At 47.8% G+C, this 13,359-nt stretch overlaps 1 protein-coding gene across 2 annotated transcripts; it reads right to left on the bottom strand.

The window, feature by feature from the left end:
- Positions 1 to 2,088: 2,088 nt before the first annotated feature.
- On the bottom strand, positions 2,089 to 12,879 carry LOC129703425 (eukaryotic translation initiation factor 5A-1-like). Of its 2 annotated transcripts, none has more exons than XM_055645851.1 (5): positions 12,742 to 12,879; positions 9,721 to 9,909; positions 6,704 to 6,808; positions 4,035 to 4,166; positions 2,089 to 2,391 (listed from the first exon to the last, which is right to left on the bottom strand). In XM_055645851.1, exons 2-5 carry the CDS (start codon positions 9,883 to 9,885, stop codon positions 2,326 to 2,328), a joined length of 468 nt encoding a protein of 155 aa, XP_055501826.1. In that variant the 5' UTR covers positions 9,886 to 9,909; positions 12,742 to 12,879; the 3' UTR covers positions 2,089 to 2,325. The 2 variants fall into 2 exon arrangements, with proteins under 2 accessions (XP_055501826.1, XP_055501827.1); XM_055645852.1 differs by lacking the exon at positions 12,742 to 12,879 and adding an exon at positions 12,695 to 12,717.
- Positions 12,880 to 13,359: the final 480 nt, after the last annotated feature.

The following is a 13,359-nucleotide window of genomic DNA, read 5'->3' as shown; positions in this document are numbered from 1 at the left end:
AAGAGTGATAAAGACCAAACAACAGTGATTTACTTGTTTTATAGGACAAGCCAGCATGGCAAGGAACAGAGTCAAATTTCTGCTTCCTTCACACCTAGTCCAGCTTGTTCAAGCTGGTTCTCTGAATGGTGAAAGGAGAGTGTGCCTCAACTCATTCAGCAATCAAATGTTTTAGAAAGCCATTATCTCTCAAATTTCAAGCAGACTATTCTACCTACTTGCAGTAAGGGAATGTAGAACTACAGATGCTGGTTAATATACAAATGTAGACAGTGCTGGAGTAACTCAGTCGGTCAGGCAGCATCTCTGGAGAACATGGATAGGTGACATTTCTGATCAAGACACTTCTTCAGTCTGATTAGTTTAGTTTATTATTATATGTACCGAGTTACTGTGAAAAGCTTTTTTGTTGCATGCTATCCAGTCAAAAAGGCAACAAAAAGACAATACATGATTACAGGCAGACAAAAAATGCTGGAGTAACTCAGTGGGACAGGGAAGTTCTCTGGAGAGAAGAAATGGGTGATGTTTCAGGTCAAGACCTTTCTTCAGACTAAAGGGTCAGTCTGAAGAAGGGTCTTAACCTGAAACATCACCCATTCCTTCTCTCCAGGAATGCTGCCTGTCCTGCTGAGTTACTCTAGCATTTTGTCTACCTTCAATTTAAACCAACATCGGCAGTTCTTTCCTATATAGGATTACAATCAAGTTGTCCAATGTACAAAGGCCTCGACCCAAAACCTATCAATTTTCTCCAGAGATGCTGACTGACCCACTGAGTTTCTCCAGCTGTGTCCTTTTCTAGTAAGTGAAAGGCAGCTCACCCCATGGCTGTCACGTGTAATTGCCTGTTTACACCAGCAGATTAAAACGGAGTATAGTGCCTCTACTAAAGGTTTAATTCTGCAGCACAACAGCAAGACAATTGTAAATCGTTCACCTACATTAGATATACAACACCTAACAACATGCGTGTCATGGGTTTGAAGTGAATTGCCAAATGCCCTAACACTTTCAGGCAGGGCAATATACAGGTTTTTAAACATGTAGCAAAAAAAATACAAGAGTAGTGATTGTTCAGAAATCATCAGCTTACAAAATCGGTCAGATAAATGCTGCAGATGATCTGGAGACATGTTTTTATAAATCTCACCAAGGCAGCTGGGCTCTTTAACTTCAGTCAATAAATAAATCTGGAATATAAAGTTAGCATCAGCATTGGTAACCACATCTAATTTGTGTCATTAGGGAAGGATATCTGTCTTCCTTAAGCCTGGGACAACAAACCCACACTGATTTTAATGCATCTTATGAAATATGTAAAGCACCCAGAGCTTTTCGGAATACATTTACTTTAAGCATGTTTTATGTTTTTCTTAGATGGACGCACTTCAGTGCATTATTTTTACAACTTTAATTGATTTGTCCAATTCAAGGAAATAATGAGATTTCGAATTTTGAACTGAAAGATTTTGAATTGATTTAGTCCAATTCAAGGAAATAATGAGATTTCGTCAAACTCTGATGTTTCCCATCACTTATCCATGACACAAGGAATTGATAAAATCTGCAAACACATAGGTCATAATACACCCCGAATCTGAGAAAACCAACATTGAATACATCTCACAAAGACCAGTTCCACGAAAATGCTTCACTCATTTTAATATAATTGCATGATAAATACAATAAAATAAGCAACCAAATATTTTATTTTGTTTTCTTAGTCTGGTGACAAAGGCCTCAAGTGAAATTTCGCAGCATGACACTCACACCCCACCCAACACCTGGTCCCCAGATTCACATCAGCATTTGTATAATGCCTGCATAAAACATTTGGGGCATACATCCAGGACAAGCATCAGCATTGTAATAATGGAGATTTACAAGATGAACAGCCTTAAAATAATGCTTAATGAGCAATGGGACTATAACCGAGGTAATACTGCTTGCTAGCTCATGGCTGCTCGACCCATGTTGCGAAGATCCTCAGATGCAGGGCGGAAGGGCAGAGACAATCACAAGGCATGTGGCTGTAAGTATTCATTCTACAGGCCAGCTCTACAACAAAGAGGACCAACTCGGGTGAACTTTACATCAAGCTTTTATTTGGGAGCACCAACAGCCGTGATTTAGTACAATGCCAATCAGCCCGCAGAGACGACAGGGGGGAGAGCTGATAGGGCAGATCTGCCTGGCACAGTCTGCAAAATAATTTGAAGTAAATTAGGTCGTGTTGTGAAGGCCATTGCTTTGGCAATAATTAATCCAATTTAGATCCAAGATTTTGGCCTGAGTGGTCAGTACTGGCTTCCCGATGCCAGTTTACTGTTTGGCCATGAGCTTGACGGCAACGGCAGCCTCAAGGTTCATGGCGTGCTGAACAGTGATCTGCGGAAGACAAACAATATGTCAGCAAGGCATGAAGTAGCTTTGTTCACCGATATCTTCACCATTACATTCTTCACATTGCAAGACCACCCATCTTTATGGAGTTAGTTAAAAAGCAGGAAGAGGGGCCCTTCGGTCCAACTCGTCCATGCTGACCCAGATGGCTAAATAGCATTTCATATGGATGGCGTCCTCAGCCACTTCACAGGGCAGAGAAACAAGGTTGCTGCTGCACCCATGCACACAATGGTCAGAGTAGAACAGCCAGCGAGAAACACATTGAGATGAGTGTATAATCACAGGTTAGGCAGACTGGGCCAGAACCAATCTGAAAGAATGTTAGGCATGCACAGTCCCTTAATTACCAAAAGGCCTGGAAAATGAGTTTAATAGCTAGAAAGACAGCTAGAAAGACACAAGCAGTAAATTCTATCTTAATGATGCATGTTGGAATTTAAAGAGATTGGGCCGATATTTAATCTACAGTCATTTGAAATACAATGACCCATTTCAGACTCAGTTAGAAGATGGCTATTTGGCTCCTCATGCCTGCTCCATCATTCAGTAGAAACCACAACTAATTATTTACCTCACCACTACATTCCCTCAATTCCTTGAATATCCAAACAAAATCTATCAATCTGACTCAATATCATCAGGGGCTGAGCTGCCATGACCCTTCTGGGTTGAAGGAACTAAAGATTCAACAGCCCCTGGGTGAAGAAAATCTATTCGCAACACAGTCCTAAATGGGCAACTCTGCATTTTGAAGACACAAGGAAGTGAACATGCTGGTTCACAAAAAATGACAGTGCTGGAATAACTCAGTGGGTCAGGCTGCTCTTAAATGAAGAAGCTGTTTGTATTTGTGTCTGTATAGTAAAAATGTGACCCAAATCTAGCCTGGGGAAATATCTTTTTTGCACCCCCTCTGCAAAGCCCTTTTAAGAATCTTGTGCCACTACTCCCAGACAATGAACACAGATATTGGGCCTCACCCCTCTCCACTTGCCTACTCTTCGTGAATGCTGCCCCATAACTGATATTTGTTACCCTACACTTGATTTTTTTTCAGGCACACTTGCAGGGTGCTACTCGGTTCAACAAATTAAATTTTGTTCACAGTAAACAGGAAAAGGATTCTACAGGCCAGCTCTACAACAATGAGGACCAACTCGGGTAAACTTTATCCAAGGTCATTTACCCCATGTCACCGAAAAACATGTTAGAAAGCAAAGTTCAAAGAAACACGTTGGTTAGTGTACTGAAAAGACTATTCAAGTTCAAGATCAGCTTCATCCCAACAACTATCAGCACTAACTAAACTATGAACTGGCTTGATAGCACCTTAAGGCTTTTTGTACTAATATTGCAGTTTTAAATGTATTGGATTCTTGTATGTTATCTCGGACTGTGTTTACAGGCCTGTTATGCTGCTGCTGCTGCTAAGAATTTTATTGTTCTGTTGTCCGTACACATAAACACTCTTGACTACATTCCCAGAGGGATCTCATTAATGTTTTGATTAAATGCTCAGTTTTGTGAATGACCCAGCATGGTGATGTTATGCTATCAGAACTCAATACTGTACACATTCAAAATTACACATTCAAAGTCTTTATCTGACAGACTATTCACTTTACCATTACATCATCTCCGGCTTCGTATCTATTTTGTATTTCCTTTCCCAAATCACCTTCCGCCACCTTAAGATCCTCACGCACCTCACCATTATCCGTCATCAGAGAGAGGTAGCCATCTGTAATTCCAATCAACTATAGAGGGGAAAAAAAACTTAATATAAATCCCCTATTGAAATCTAACAAATTAGCCTCAGGAATCTACAACAAATTATTGACAATTGTCAGCAGAGAATATCACACACATTGCACACAAAGGCATTGCTTGCAAAGGGGAAGCAGTATCTACCCGAGAAATCCTGATGGCCATGCTCAAAGTCACACATAATCACTGGAAAGCTATTTAATAGACAATGGCACTCAAATTCCAGGCAACATTAACTCGTGAAGAAATCAAGAGAACGGGGTCCATTTCATTCCAACATTTAGGCTCGAGGGGCATGGCCACCCAATAAACCATGTAGTAAGTGAATTCCGCAGTAACAAATGTAAAGACGGTTTTGTTTAATTTATCTTGCCTGCTCCATTATTCAATCCACAGACATCAGTCTGAAAAATTATCTCGACCCATTCCTTCTCTCCAGGGATGCTGCCTGTCCTGCTGAGTTACTCCAGCATTTTGTGTCTATCTTTCATTATTCAATCCTCAACAGCACCCACCTGCATGATCACCAGAACCCGATTTAGAGTAATACAGCACTGAAACAGACCCTTTGGCCCAAATCATCTCTGCCGCCCAAGATGCCACTGTTAGTTGCATTTTCCTGCGCTGGCCCATGTCCCTCTCAACCAAGGGTTCCCAACCTGGGGTAAATTTACCCCCGGGGGGTAAATTTCACCTACCAAGGGGATAAATTTGTTGATTCTGGTTTTGTACATATTTTTTCTCATTGACTGACGACTGTGATTGGTTCTGGTATACTGGTATCTGTTCATTTTTTAAAAAAACATTTTTAAGCTTCCCACTTGCCAGACAGACATCACCTTATGTACTCCAATCATTTTTTAAGCGCCTGTGTAATCTTGCCAAAATTCACCTTGTTCCAATTTAGAACTTTAACTCGTCTACTCGTTCTTTTTCACAATTTGAATGGATAGATCCTCAACAGGGCTCTCACTTAACTTTTTTTTCTTTGATGCCAGCCGGGCAACCTCAGCAGCTTTTTAGGTTGCCAAAATGACAGTTTAGGTGGTCATTTAAGACGGCTTGCATGACGTGTGCGATAATGTGCTCGGACGAATTGCGTAGTTACCAGTCGGAATGATGGTCAATGAGGCATTCACATATTATTTCTGCTTCAAATAAAGTCACAAACTAAACATATTCACCAAACAAGACATGATATATACCACAATGACATGCAGCAAAATTACAATACAGTATCTCATCTCTTTTTACACGTTGCAATGAATGCAATTTCTATTATTTCTTTCCACTTCCAAACAAAAATCTGGTTGGATTATTCGGCGATTATTCAGCGTATGGTCAACCTCGGTGAGACCAAGTGCAGTCTTGGCGATCGCTTCGCAATCCACTCCACTCAGTTCGCAATAACCAATCTGATATCCCAGTGGCTCACCCCCCACCCCCCCCCCCCTAGTTATTGTATATCCTCAAATTCCTCAATAGAGGGGGGGGAGGAGGGGGGGGAGAGGGGGAGGGGAGAGAGGGGGGGGGAGAGAGAGGGGGGGAGTGAGAGGAGGAGAGAGGGGGGGAGAAATGGGAGAGAGGGGGGGGGATAGGGGGGGGGAGAGAGAGGGGGGGAGGGGGGGGAGGGGGGGGGGAGAGAGGGGAGGAGGGGGGGGGAGAGGGGGGGGGGAGAGGGGGGGGGGAGGGGGGGGGAGAGGGGGGGGGAGAGGGGGGGGAGAGGAGGGGGGGGGGGGGGGAGAGAGGGGGGGGAGAGGGGAGAGGAGAGAGGAGAGAGGGGGGGGGGAGGGGGGGGGGGGGGGGAGAGGGGGGGGGGGGGGGGGGGGGGGAGAGAGAGAGGGGAGGGGGGGAGAGAGGGGGGGGAGAGAGAGGGAAGATGGAGGGGGAGAGAGAGGGAGAGGGGGGGGGGAGAGAGGGGGAGAGAGGAGAGAGAGGGGGGAGAGAGGGGGGGGAGGGGAGGAGGAGAGGGGGGAGAGAGGGGGGAGAGAGAGGGGGGGGAGGAGGGGGGGGGGAGAGGGGGGGGGAGGGGGGAGAGAGGGGGGGGGGGGAGAGAGGGGGGGAGAGAGGGGGGGAGAGAGGGGGGGGGAGAGAGAGGGAGAGGGAGAGAGAGGGGGGGAGAGAGAGAGGGGGGGAGGGGGAGAGGGGGGAGAGAGAGAGGGGGGGAGAGAGAGAGAGGGGGGGAGAGAGAGAGGGGGGGGGGAGAGAGGGAGAGGGGGGGGGGGGGGGGGGAGAGAAAAGAAAGGAGAGAGAAGGACGTGTGAAGGGTGAGAAGGAGTTCTCCCAAATATGAAAAATTGTCCAAGCTCCTGTAACACCAACAAGCTCGCAAATTGAAATTCAAGTAGCTTGACCAATTTGGGATGAAGAGCTAGAATTGGATATGATGAATGTGAAACAACTGTATTGCCGTGTAAAATTGCTTTGCAAGCTGCCAACCAGCTGGCAAATAAGGCTGTACCTGGCCTAGTATCCAAACACTATTCAACAAATAAGTAAAATACTTTGATTATTCAGAGCAGCTCACCTGATAATCATTTCTCTTAACAGTGGGAACATCCACATTATGGGTAGAGGGGCAGACATCTTCATACTTCCTTGAATTGAATATATCAAGGCCAACCATGTGAACCTGGGAAAATATAATGTCATATAGTATAATGTTTCCTCTTGTTACGAGGCCTTAAGACCAAAAAGCTACAAGGTGAAAAAAAATTGCAACATGCTTTTCTTATTAAGCCCATTCCATAAATATACAAAATTGGCTCCTGGCACTTCATTATGGAACTCTCTTTGGATGTAAGCCAATTTTGAAAGGACGACATTTATAACTATTTTGAGGTTTAAATTGACAATCTTTAACATTGAATACGACATTGCAAAACTTTCAATCTTGTTGGATCGTTCTGCAGAAAAATCAAATCCTACCATCAGGTTCCAGCAGACAACAGCCATGGCCAACTAGCCTGTACATCCAAATTATACCCAAATGTAAACAAAGTGCAAAACAAAATAATTTTAATACAACAGTAACAGGTTATTAGGCTACGTGCTGTTACTTTGAATAACATCACTGATGATTGCTTACCCTAGTTCTTGTATATCTATATTGTATAGTATACCCTAGTTATTGTATATCCTCAACTTCCTCAATAGCCAATCTATCGCTGCCTCGGATATGTTCTGGGTTTCCATCAGCACTTCCTAAAATTCTTAACGTTAATACTGCTCTAGTCAAAGGCATAAGAAACCTTTACCCACTCCACCCCTTAAAAATATGGCAATTAAAGCCCAGAGAACACAAGTCAGCAAAAACTGGAAGCAAATTTATAGACTACATCACCGACAGTCTTTTATCGTCAATAACTTTGCCAAATGTGTTTTGCACTTTGTTGCATTTCAAATTTCTAGAATCTTCAGTACATTAAAAAATTGCAATATTAATGTTAACAACTCAATGCCGAGTAAATCATGATAATGTAATAACAATAATAATTCAATAATTGGTGATCAAACCTCTCACAATATACAAAGATTAGATTTGTTGATTTTAATATTCACTAGGACCAAGTGCAGACCCGTTGGGTCTGTTTACCCAATGCGCGTTTGCGGGGGGGCGGGGGCTGTGGCATCACACTCACACTAGCCACCCCCCAAACACACAGGTGGGGGAGAGAGAGGGGTGGGGGAGGGAGACGGGGGGGTGGGGAGAGGGAGGGAGAGGGGTGGGGGAAGGGGAGAGAAGGGGGAGGAGGGAGGGGGGGGGAGAGAAGTGGAAGAGTGGGGAGGGAGGGGAGGGGGGAGAGGGGTAGGGGGGGTGGTGGAAGAGGGACAGAGGGGTAAGGGAAGGGGTGGGGGGGGGGGAGAGTGGGGAGGGAGGGGGAGAAAGAGGGGTGGGGGACTGAGAGGGAGAGGGGTGGGGTAAGCGGGAGAGAAGTGGAAGTGGGGAGGGAGGGGTAGGGGGAGTGGTGGAAGAGGGGTTGGGGGAAGGGGGCGGGGGAGAGAGGGAAGGGAGGGGGGAAAGAGAGGGGTGGGGGACAGAGAGGGAGGGTAAGGGGGAGAGAAGAAGTGGGTGGGGAGGGAGGGGTAAGGGGAGTGGTGGAAGAGGGGTAGGGGAGGGGGCGAGGTAGAGGGAAGGGGGGGGGGGTAGAAAGGAAGGGGGTGGGGAGGGATGGATGGGGTGGGAGGAGAGGGAGAGGGGTGAGGACAGTGAGATGGAGAGGGGGAGGAGAGACGGGTGGGGGGGGGGGGGAGGAGAGGGATGGGGAGAGAGGGATGGGGAGGAGAGAGGGATGGGGAGGGGGAGGAGAGGGATGGGGGGGAGTGGGGAAGGAGGCGGGGTAGGTGGTAGGGGTAGAGGGGGGAAGAGTGTGGATGGAGGAGGAAGAGTGGGGAGGGGGAAGGGGGTGGGGAGGGGGGGGGGGGAAGCGGGTGGGAGAGAGAGGGGAAAAGGGGTGGGGGATGGAAAGGGGTGGGGGATGGAATGGGTGGGGGGAGGAGGGTGGAGAGGAGGAGGGTGGGGGGTGAGAGGGAAGGGGGTGGGGGAGAGAGGGGAGGGATGGGAGGAGGAGGAGGGGGGGGGAGAGAGGAGTGGGGTGAGGAGAGGGAGATGGAGAGGGGGAGGAGAAAAGGGATGGGGGAGGGAGAGAGGGATAGGAGGGGGGGGAGAGCGGGATAGGGGAGGGGGGGAGGGGATGGGGAGGAGGGAGATGGGGGTAGGGGAGGGAGGAGGAAGAGGTAGAGGGAGGGAGGGGGAGAGGGGTGGGGGGAGAGAGGTGAAATAGTGGGGAGGGAGAGTGGAAAAGGGGTAGGGACAGTCCATCTGTTCCCCATTCCCAATCACCCCCAATCCTCTTTCTCTATTCCCACACACGTGATGACGCGCTTCTACACAGGCTGCGGGGGTGGGGGGAGGGGCTGGGGCTGGTGCAAAGGCATATGTAAATGGATCTATTCCGATTGGACACCTGTGAGCATTGGGCATTGTGACATCACACGATTGAACGTTCACCAACATGTTATGGGTGAGAGCTGTTTTGTTTTTTTAATTTGGGGGGGGGGGGAAGAAGGGTTTTATTAAAAATGTGTACATAAACACGACAAAACGTAATCAGGAGTGGATACTTGGAATGAAAAGTGAAATCTCTACCGAAATGGAAAAAATCTCGGCGTTTCTGCGTGTGATGATGGCATAGCAACGAATCAAAGGCTGGCACCCACGTCAGGCAGATACACACACACACACACACACAAACACACACACAGTTTTATATTATAGATAGACAAATACTCCAGCAGATACAAAAAACAATTAAATGACTAATCAAAACTCCACCAATTCAGGTCAAATGTCTATATAAAAAGCAAACGAGATTTAGTTGAGCAACAATGTTTCTCTAGTTAGATACATTTTGTCCCATCATAAAATAGCTAATTAATTCTAGTCCCAAGGAACCAAACCCCAGTTTGGGCATTCACACTTTGAGAGGAAATGGGAAAGGGACATGAACCTAACAGGAAGAGCACAACATGATGGCTACAAACCTTAGCGTGCCCATGCTTGCCAGTCTTGGATGTTGACATTTCAACAATCCTGCAGGGACGCCCTCTCAGAACCACGTATCCATTCTTTCGCAGAGCGGAGCACTGCATAGGAAACGTGGAAGATGCTCCAGCATCGCCAGTGGTGAAATCAAGGTTGTCATCCATAGTTCCTGTGTTTTAGCGGAGACACTAAAGATAGGAATTCATGCATTAGGCAACACTGGCAACATAAATCAAATCAAGCAACACCTCACACCAAACCACTAAACCTCAGTCACAGTAATTAATCCAAATTAGGCGGCAAGGGGGCATTTGAGGGTTCAATAATATCTAATGAATAATCATTTGGAAATAAAGCAGAAGATTTACAAGAACCTTGGAAGGACTCAAGGGCCTGAGCTATAGGGAGAGGTAGGGCAAGCTAGGACTTTATTCTTTGGAGCACAGGAGGCTGAAGGCTGATCCTATGGAGGTGTATACAATCTTGAAGTGCACAGAAAGGGTGAAAGCATTTTTTTTCCTGGGGTAGGTACAACCAAGAACTAGGGGACATAAGTTTAAGATGCAAGGGGAAGATCTAATAGCATCCCGAAGGGCAATATTTTCACACAGTGGGTGGCGGGTGCATGATTTGAGCTACATAGGGAGGTAATTGTTTTTTATTCTAAAACGTATTTTGAGATGAAATATGATTATAAGATGGAGATACCAGGAACTACAGATGCTGGTTTACAAAAATAGACAAAGTGCTGGAGTAACTTAGCAGGTCTGGTAGCATCTCTGAAGAATGTAGCATCTCTGAAGGCCCTTCCTCAGACCTGTACCGTCACTGATCTATGTTCTCCATGGATACCACCTGATCCGCTAAGTTACTCCTGCAAGATTAAGATACTCTGGCTGCACATCTTACAACAAGTAGAGAACGACAGTCAATAACAAAAAGAACCGATTTTATGAATGGGGTCCAAAGATGATGAGAATTTGTTTTGCATTTTGACAAGCAGTCCAACAATTCAGAAATAGCCAGGGACAGAATACTTATCAATTAAGCATGGAAGAAACTGGACGTTCACCGATTATTCCAGTTGCCTTAAGGCAGGAAAATTTCCTGGGACTACAAATTGAAGAGGACATAGCTGATTCGAGTCTGGTCCACCATTCGATCATGCCTGATCTATTTTTCCCTGTCAACCCCATTCTGCTGCCTTCTCCCCGTATCCTTTGACGCCCTTATTAATCAAGAACATATCAATCTCCACCTTAGAAATATCCAATGACTTGGCTTCCACCACCGTCTGTGGCAATGAATTCCACAGATTCACCAACCTCCGGCTGAAGAAATTTATCCTCATCTCCATTTACTTTTCATTAGAGAAAGACATAGCAGGCGAGCATAACCCCATCCAACAGAACCTCCATGGAATAATGAGCGGATTATGATGATGGCCAACCTTTTCAGATGTTGTGACAGGTCAAAGCCCAGTGGGATTTGATGTTGTTATGATAAGAGCCATTACAACTAAGAGTTGTTTGGAAGTATTAAGATTCGTGGAAAAGATGGCCATCTAAATATAGATGTGATAGTTTGTCTAAGAAACTGAGATGGGAGAGGACGAGGGCATGCCAAAATGGTGGGGTTAAGGCACAGAATACTTGAAGAGGGAGTTATAACAGAGCAGACAGTAACATCAACCCCATCAACTTCATTCCTGCCCATTTTTCCACCGCACAAAGCTATCTGCAGTGCCCCCACCACTCATTTACCACATGTGGGATGACACAAGTCATGTACCATCCCAACTAACTGGGATCTATACTTCGCAGCTGAAGCAAAAATCCACAGCATTAAGATCACACAAATATAGTCAAAGATGTTACGAGGCTGTTTGTGCTAATGCTAGCTTTATTAGCTAAACTACCAATGAGCTCCCCCCGCCCCTCACATTTAGCCTTCAGAGGGCACAATTAACTTCTATTGCTGTATCTACTTCCACTGCCCTCCACTCTCATTTCTAATCAGAAAAGTTTGCAAAGCAAGAACATTTCAGATCTTCATTACCTCTCAAGTCCTTAGAAACAAATAACTTTTTAACTACTCTTAGTAAAATCACCTTAAAGGCAAAACGGGCTTGCAATAATTTTAAAACAGCAAAGTCCTGTTAAATTTACAATATTTTTCACCCCCAAACAGATCAGCTTTCCAGCATTCATTACAACAGCTCTAAAATATTTATGTCTCAGCATTTGGAATGGGAGGAGGGGGGAGGGACGGAGAAAAACATGACCTGCAACTGCCACAGCTTAGCCCATGTAATTTAGCCCGTCCCCATAGTCTTCCACCCCCACCACTTTCCTTGAATCCCCAATTCTGAAATTACCTCCAAGAACCCCCCATCCACTCCCAATCACCCCTCACGCTGAAATTGTCTTCGTAATTCCCATCGCTCCCAAATTTCACCCATCCCCATAATCACTCCAATTCTTTAATTCTCTCCCTCCCTGCTCAACCTTCCATCTCCTCACTCCCACATCACCCTCTTCTCCTCCCTCATCATAGCCCCTTCCACCCTCCCCTCTCCCCCATACCCCTCTTCCACCCACCCCATCCCTCTCGCCCCTTCCCTATACTTCGTTCACCCCCTCCACCCAACCTTCTCTCCCCTCAAGACCCTCCTCCCCCTTAAGCCATACCTCCCCTCCCCACCAAACCACCCACTCTTTCACCGCCATGCCCCCCCCCTATCTCCTCCCCAGGGCCGGCCGGCCGGCGACCTCTCACTGGAAAGTGCACGCCGCCCCGCCCCGCCCCGGGCCACGCCGCTGTCTGGGCCGCAGCCGCCAGCCCCCGTGCAGCAACCTGATCCCGGCCCATATCTCCGCTCGCTCCAAGCAGCGTGGGCGGGGGCGTGGGCGGTGGAACGGGCGGCGGCTGCGGCGGCTGCGGCAGCTCCGGCGGATACCGCCTCCTTCCCACCTCCCGGGTCCCGGGTCCCGGCCCCAACGCGGCGCCAACGGCCTCACCGGCTAACGGTCGGCAGAGAAGGCGGCGCTGCGCATGCGCGGCTGTTCACGCTGCGCGGGAGAGGGGTCTCCCCAATCAGCAATGAGGGGCACCCCGGCACGTGACCGCCGTCTGACGTCAGCGCGCTGGGCGGCTCCTGGAATGGGGGGAGGGACATGGGGGAGGGACATGGGGGAGGGGACAGGGGGAGGGACATGGGGGAGGGGAGGGGGGAGGGACAGGGGGACATGGGGGAGGGACATGGGGGAGGGACTGGAGGAGGGGGAGGGGGGGGAGGGACATGGGGGGGGAGGGACAGGGGAGGGACATGGGGGGGGGAGGGACATGGGGGAGGAGAGGTGATGGCACATGGAGGAGAGGGGCATGGGGGGGGGAGGGGCAGGGACGGGGGAGTGGACAGGGGGGGGGGGCATGGGGGAGGGGGGGGTGGGACACAGGGGAGGGACAAGGGACAAGGGGGGGATGGGGGAGGAGAGGTGATGGCACATGGAGGAGAGGGGGTGGGACGTGGGGGAGGGGACACAGGGACAAGGGGGAGGGACACATGGAGGGGGGACGTGGGGGAGAGGTGATGGACACGGGGGAGGAGACATGGAGGGTGGGACATAGAAACATAG

This window comes from Leucoraja erinacea, chromosome 14, assembly GCF_028641065.1.
Source record: "Leucoraja erinacea ecotype New England chromosome 14, Leri_hhj_1, whole genome shotgun sequence".
In the NCBI taxonomy this organism is placed as follows: Eukaryota; Metazoa; Chordata; class Chondrichthyes; order Rajiformes; family Rajidae; genus Leucoraja; species Leucoraja erinaceus.
Note: the sequence above shows the minus strand (reverse complement) of the source record. Positions and strands in the feature narration are given on the sequence as shown.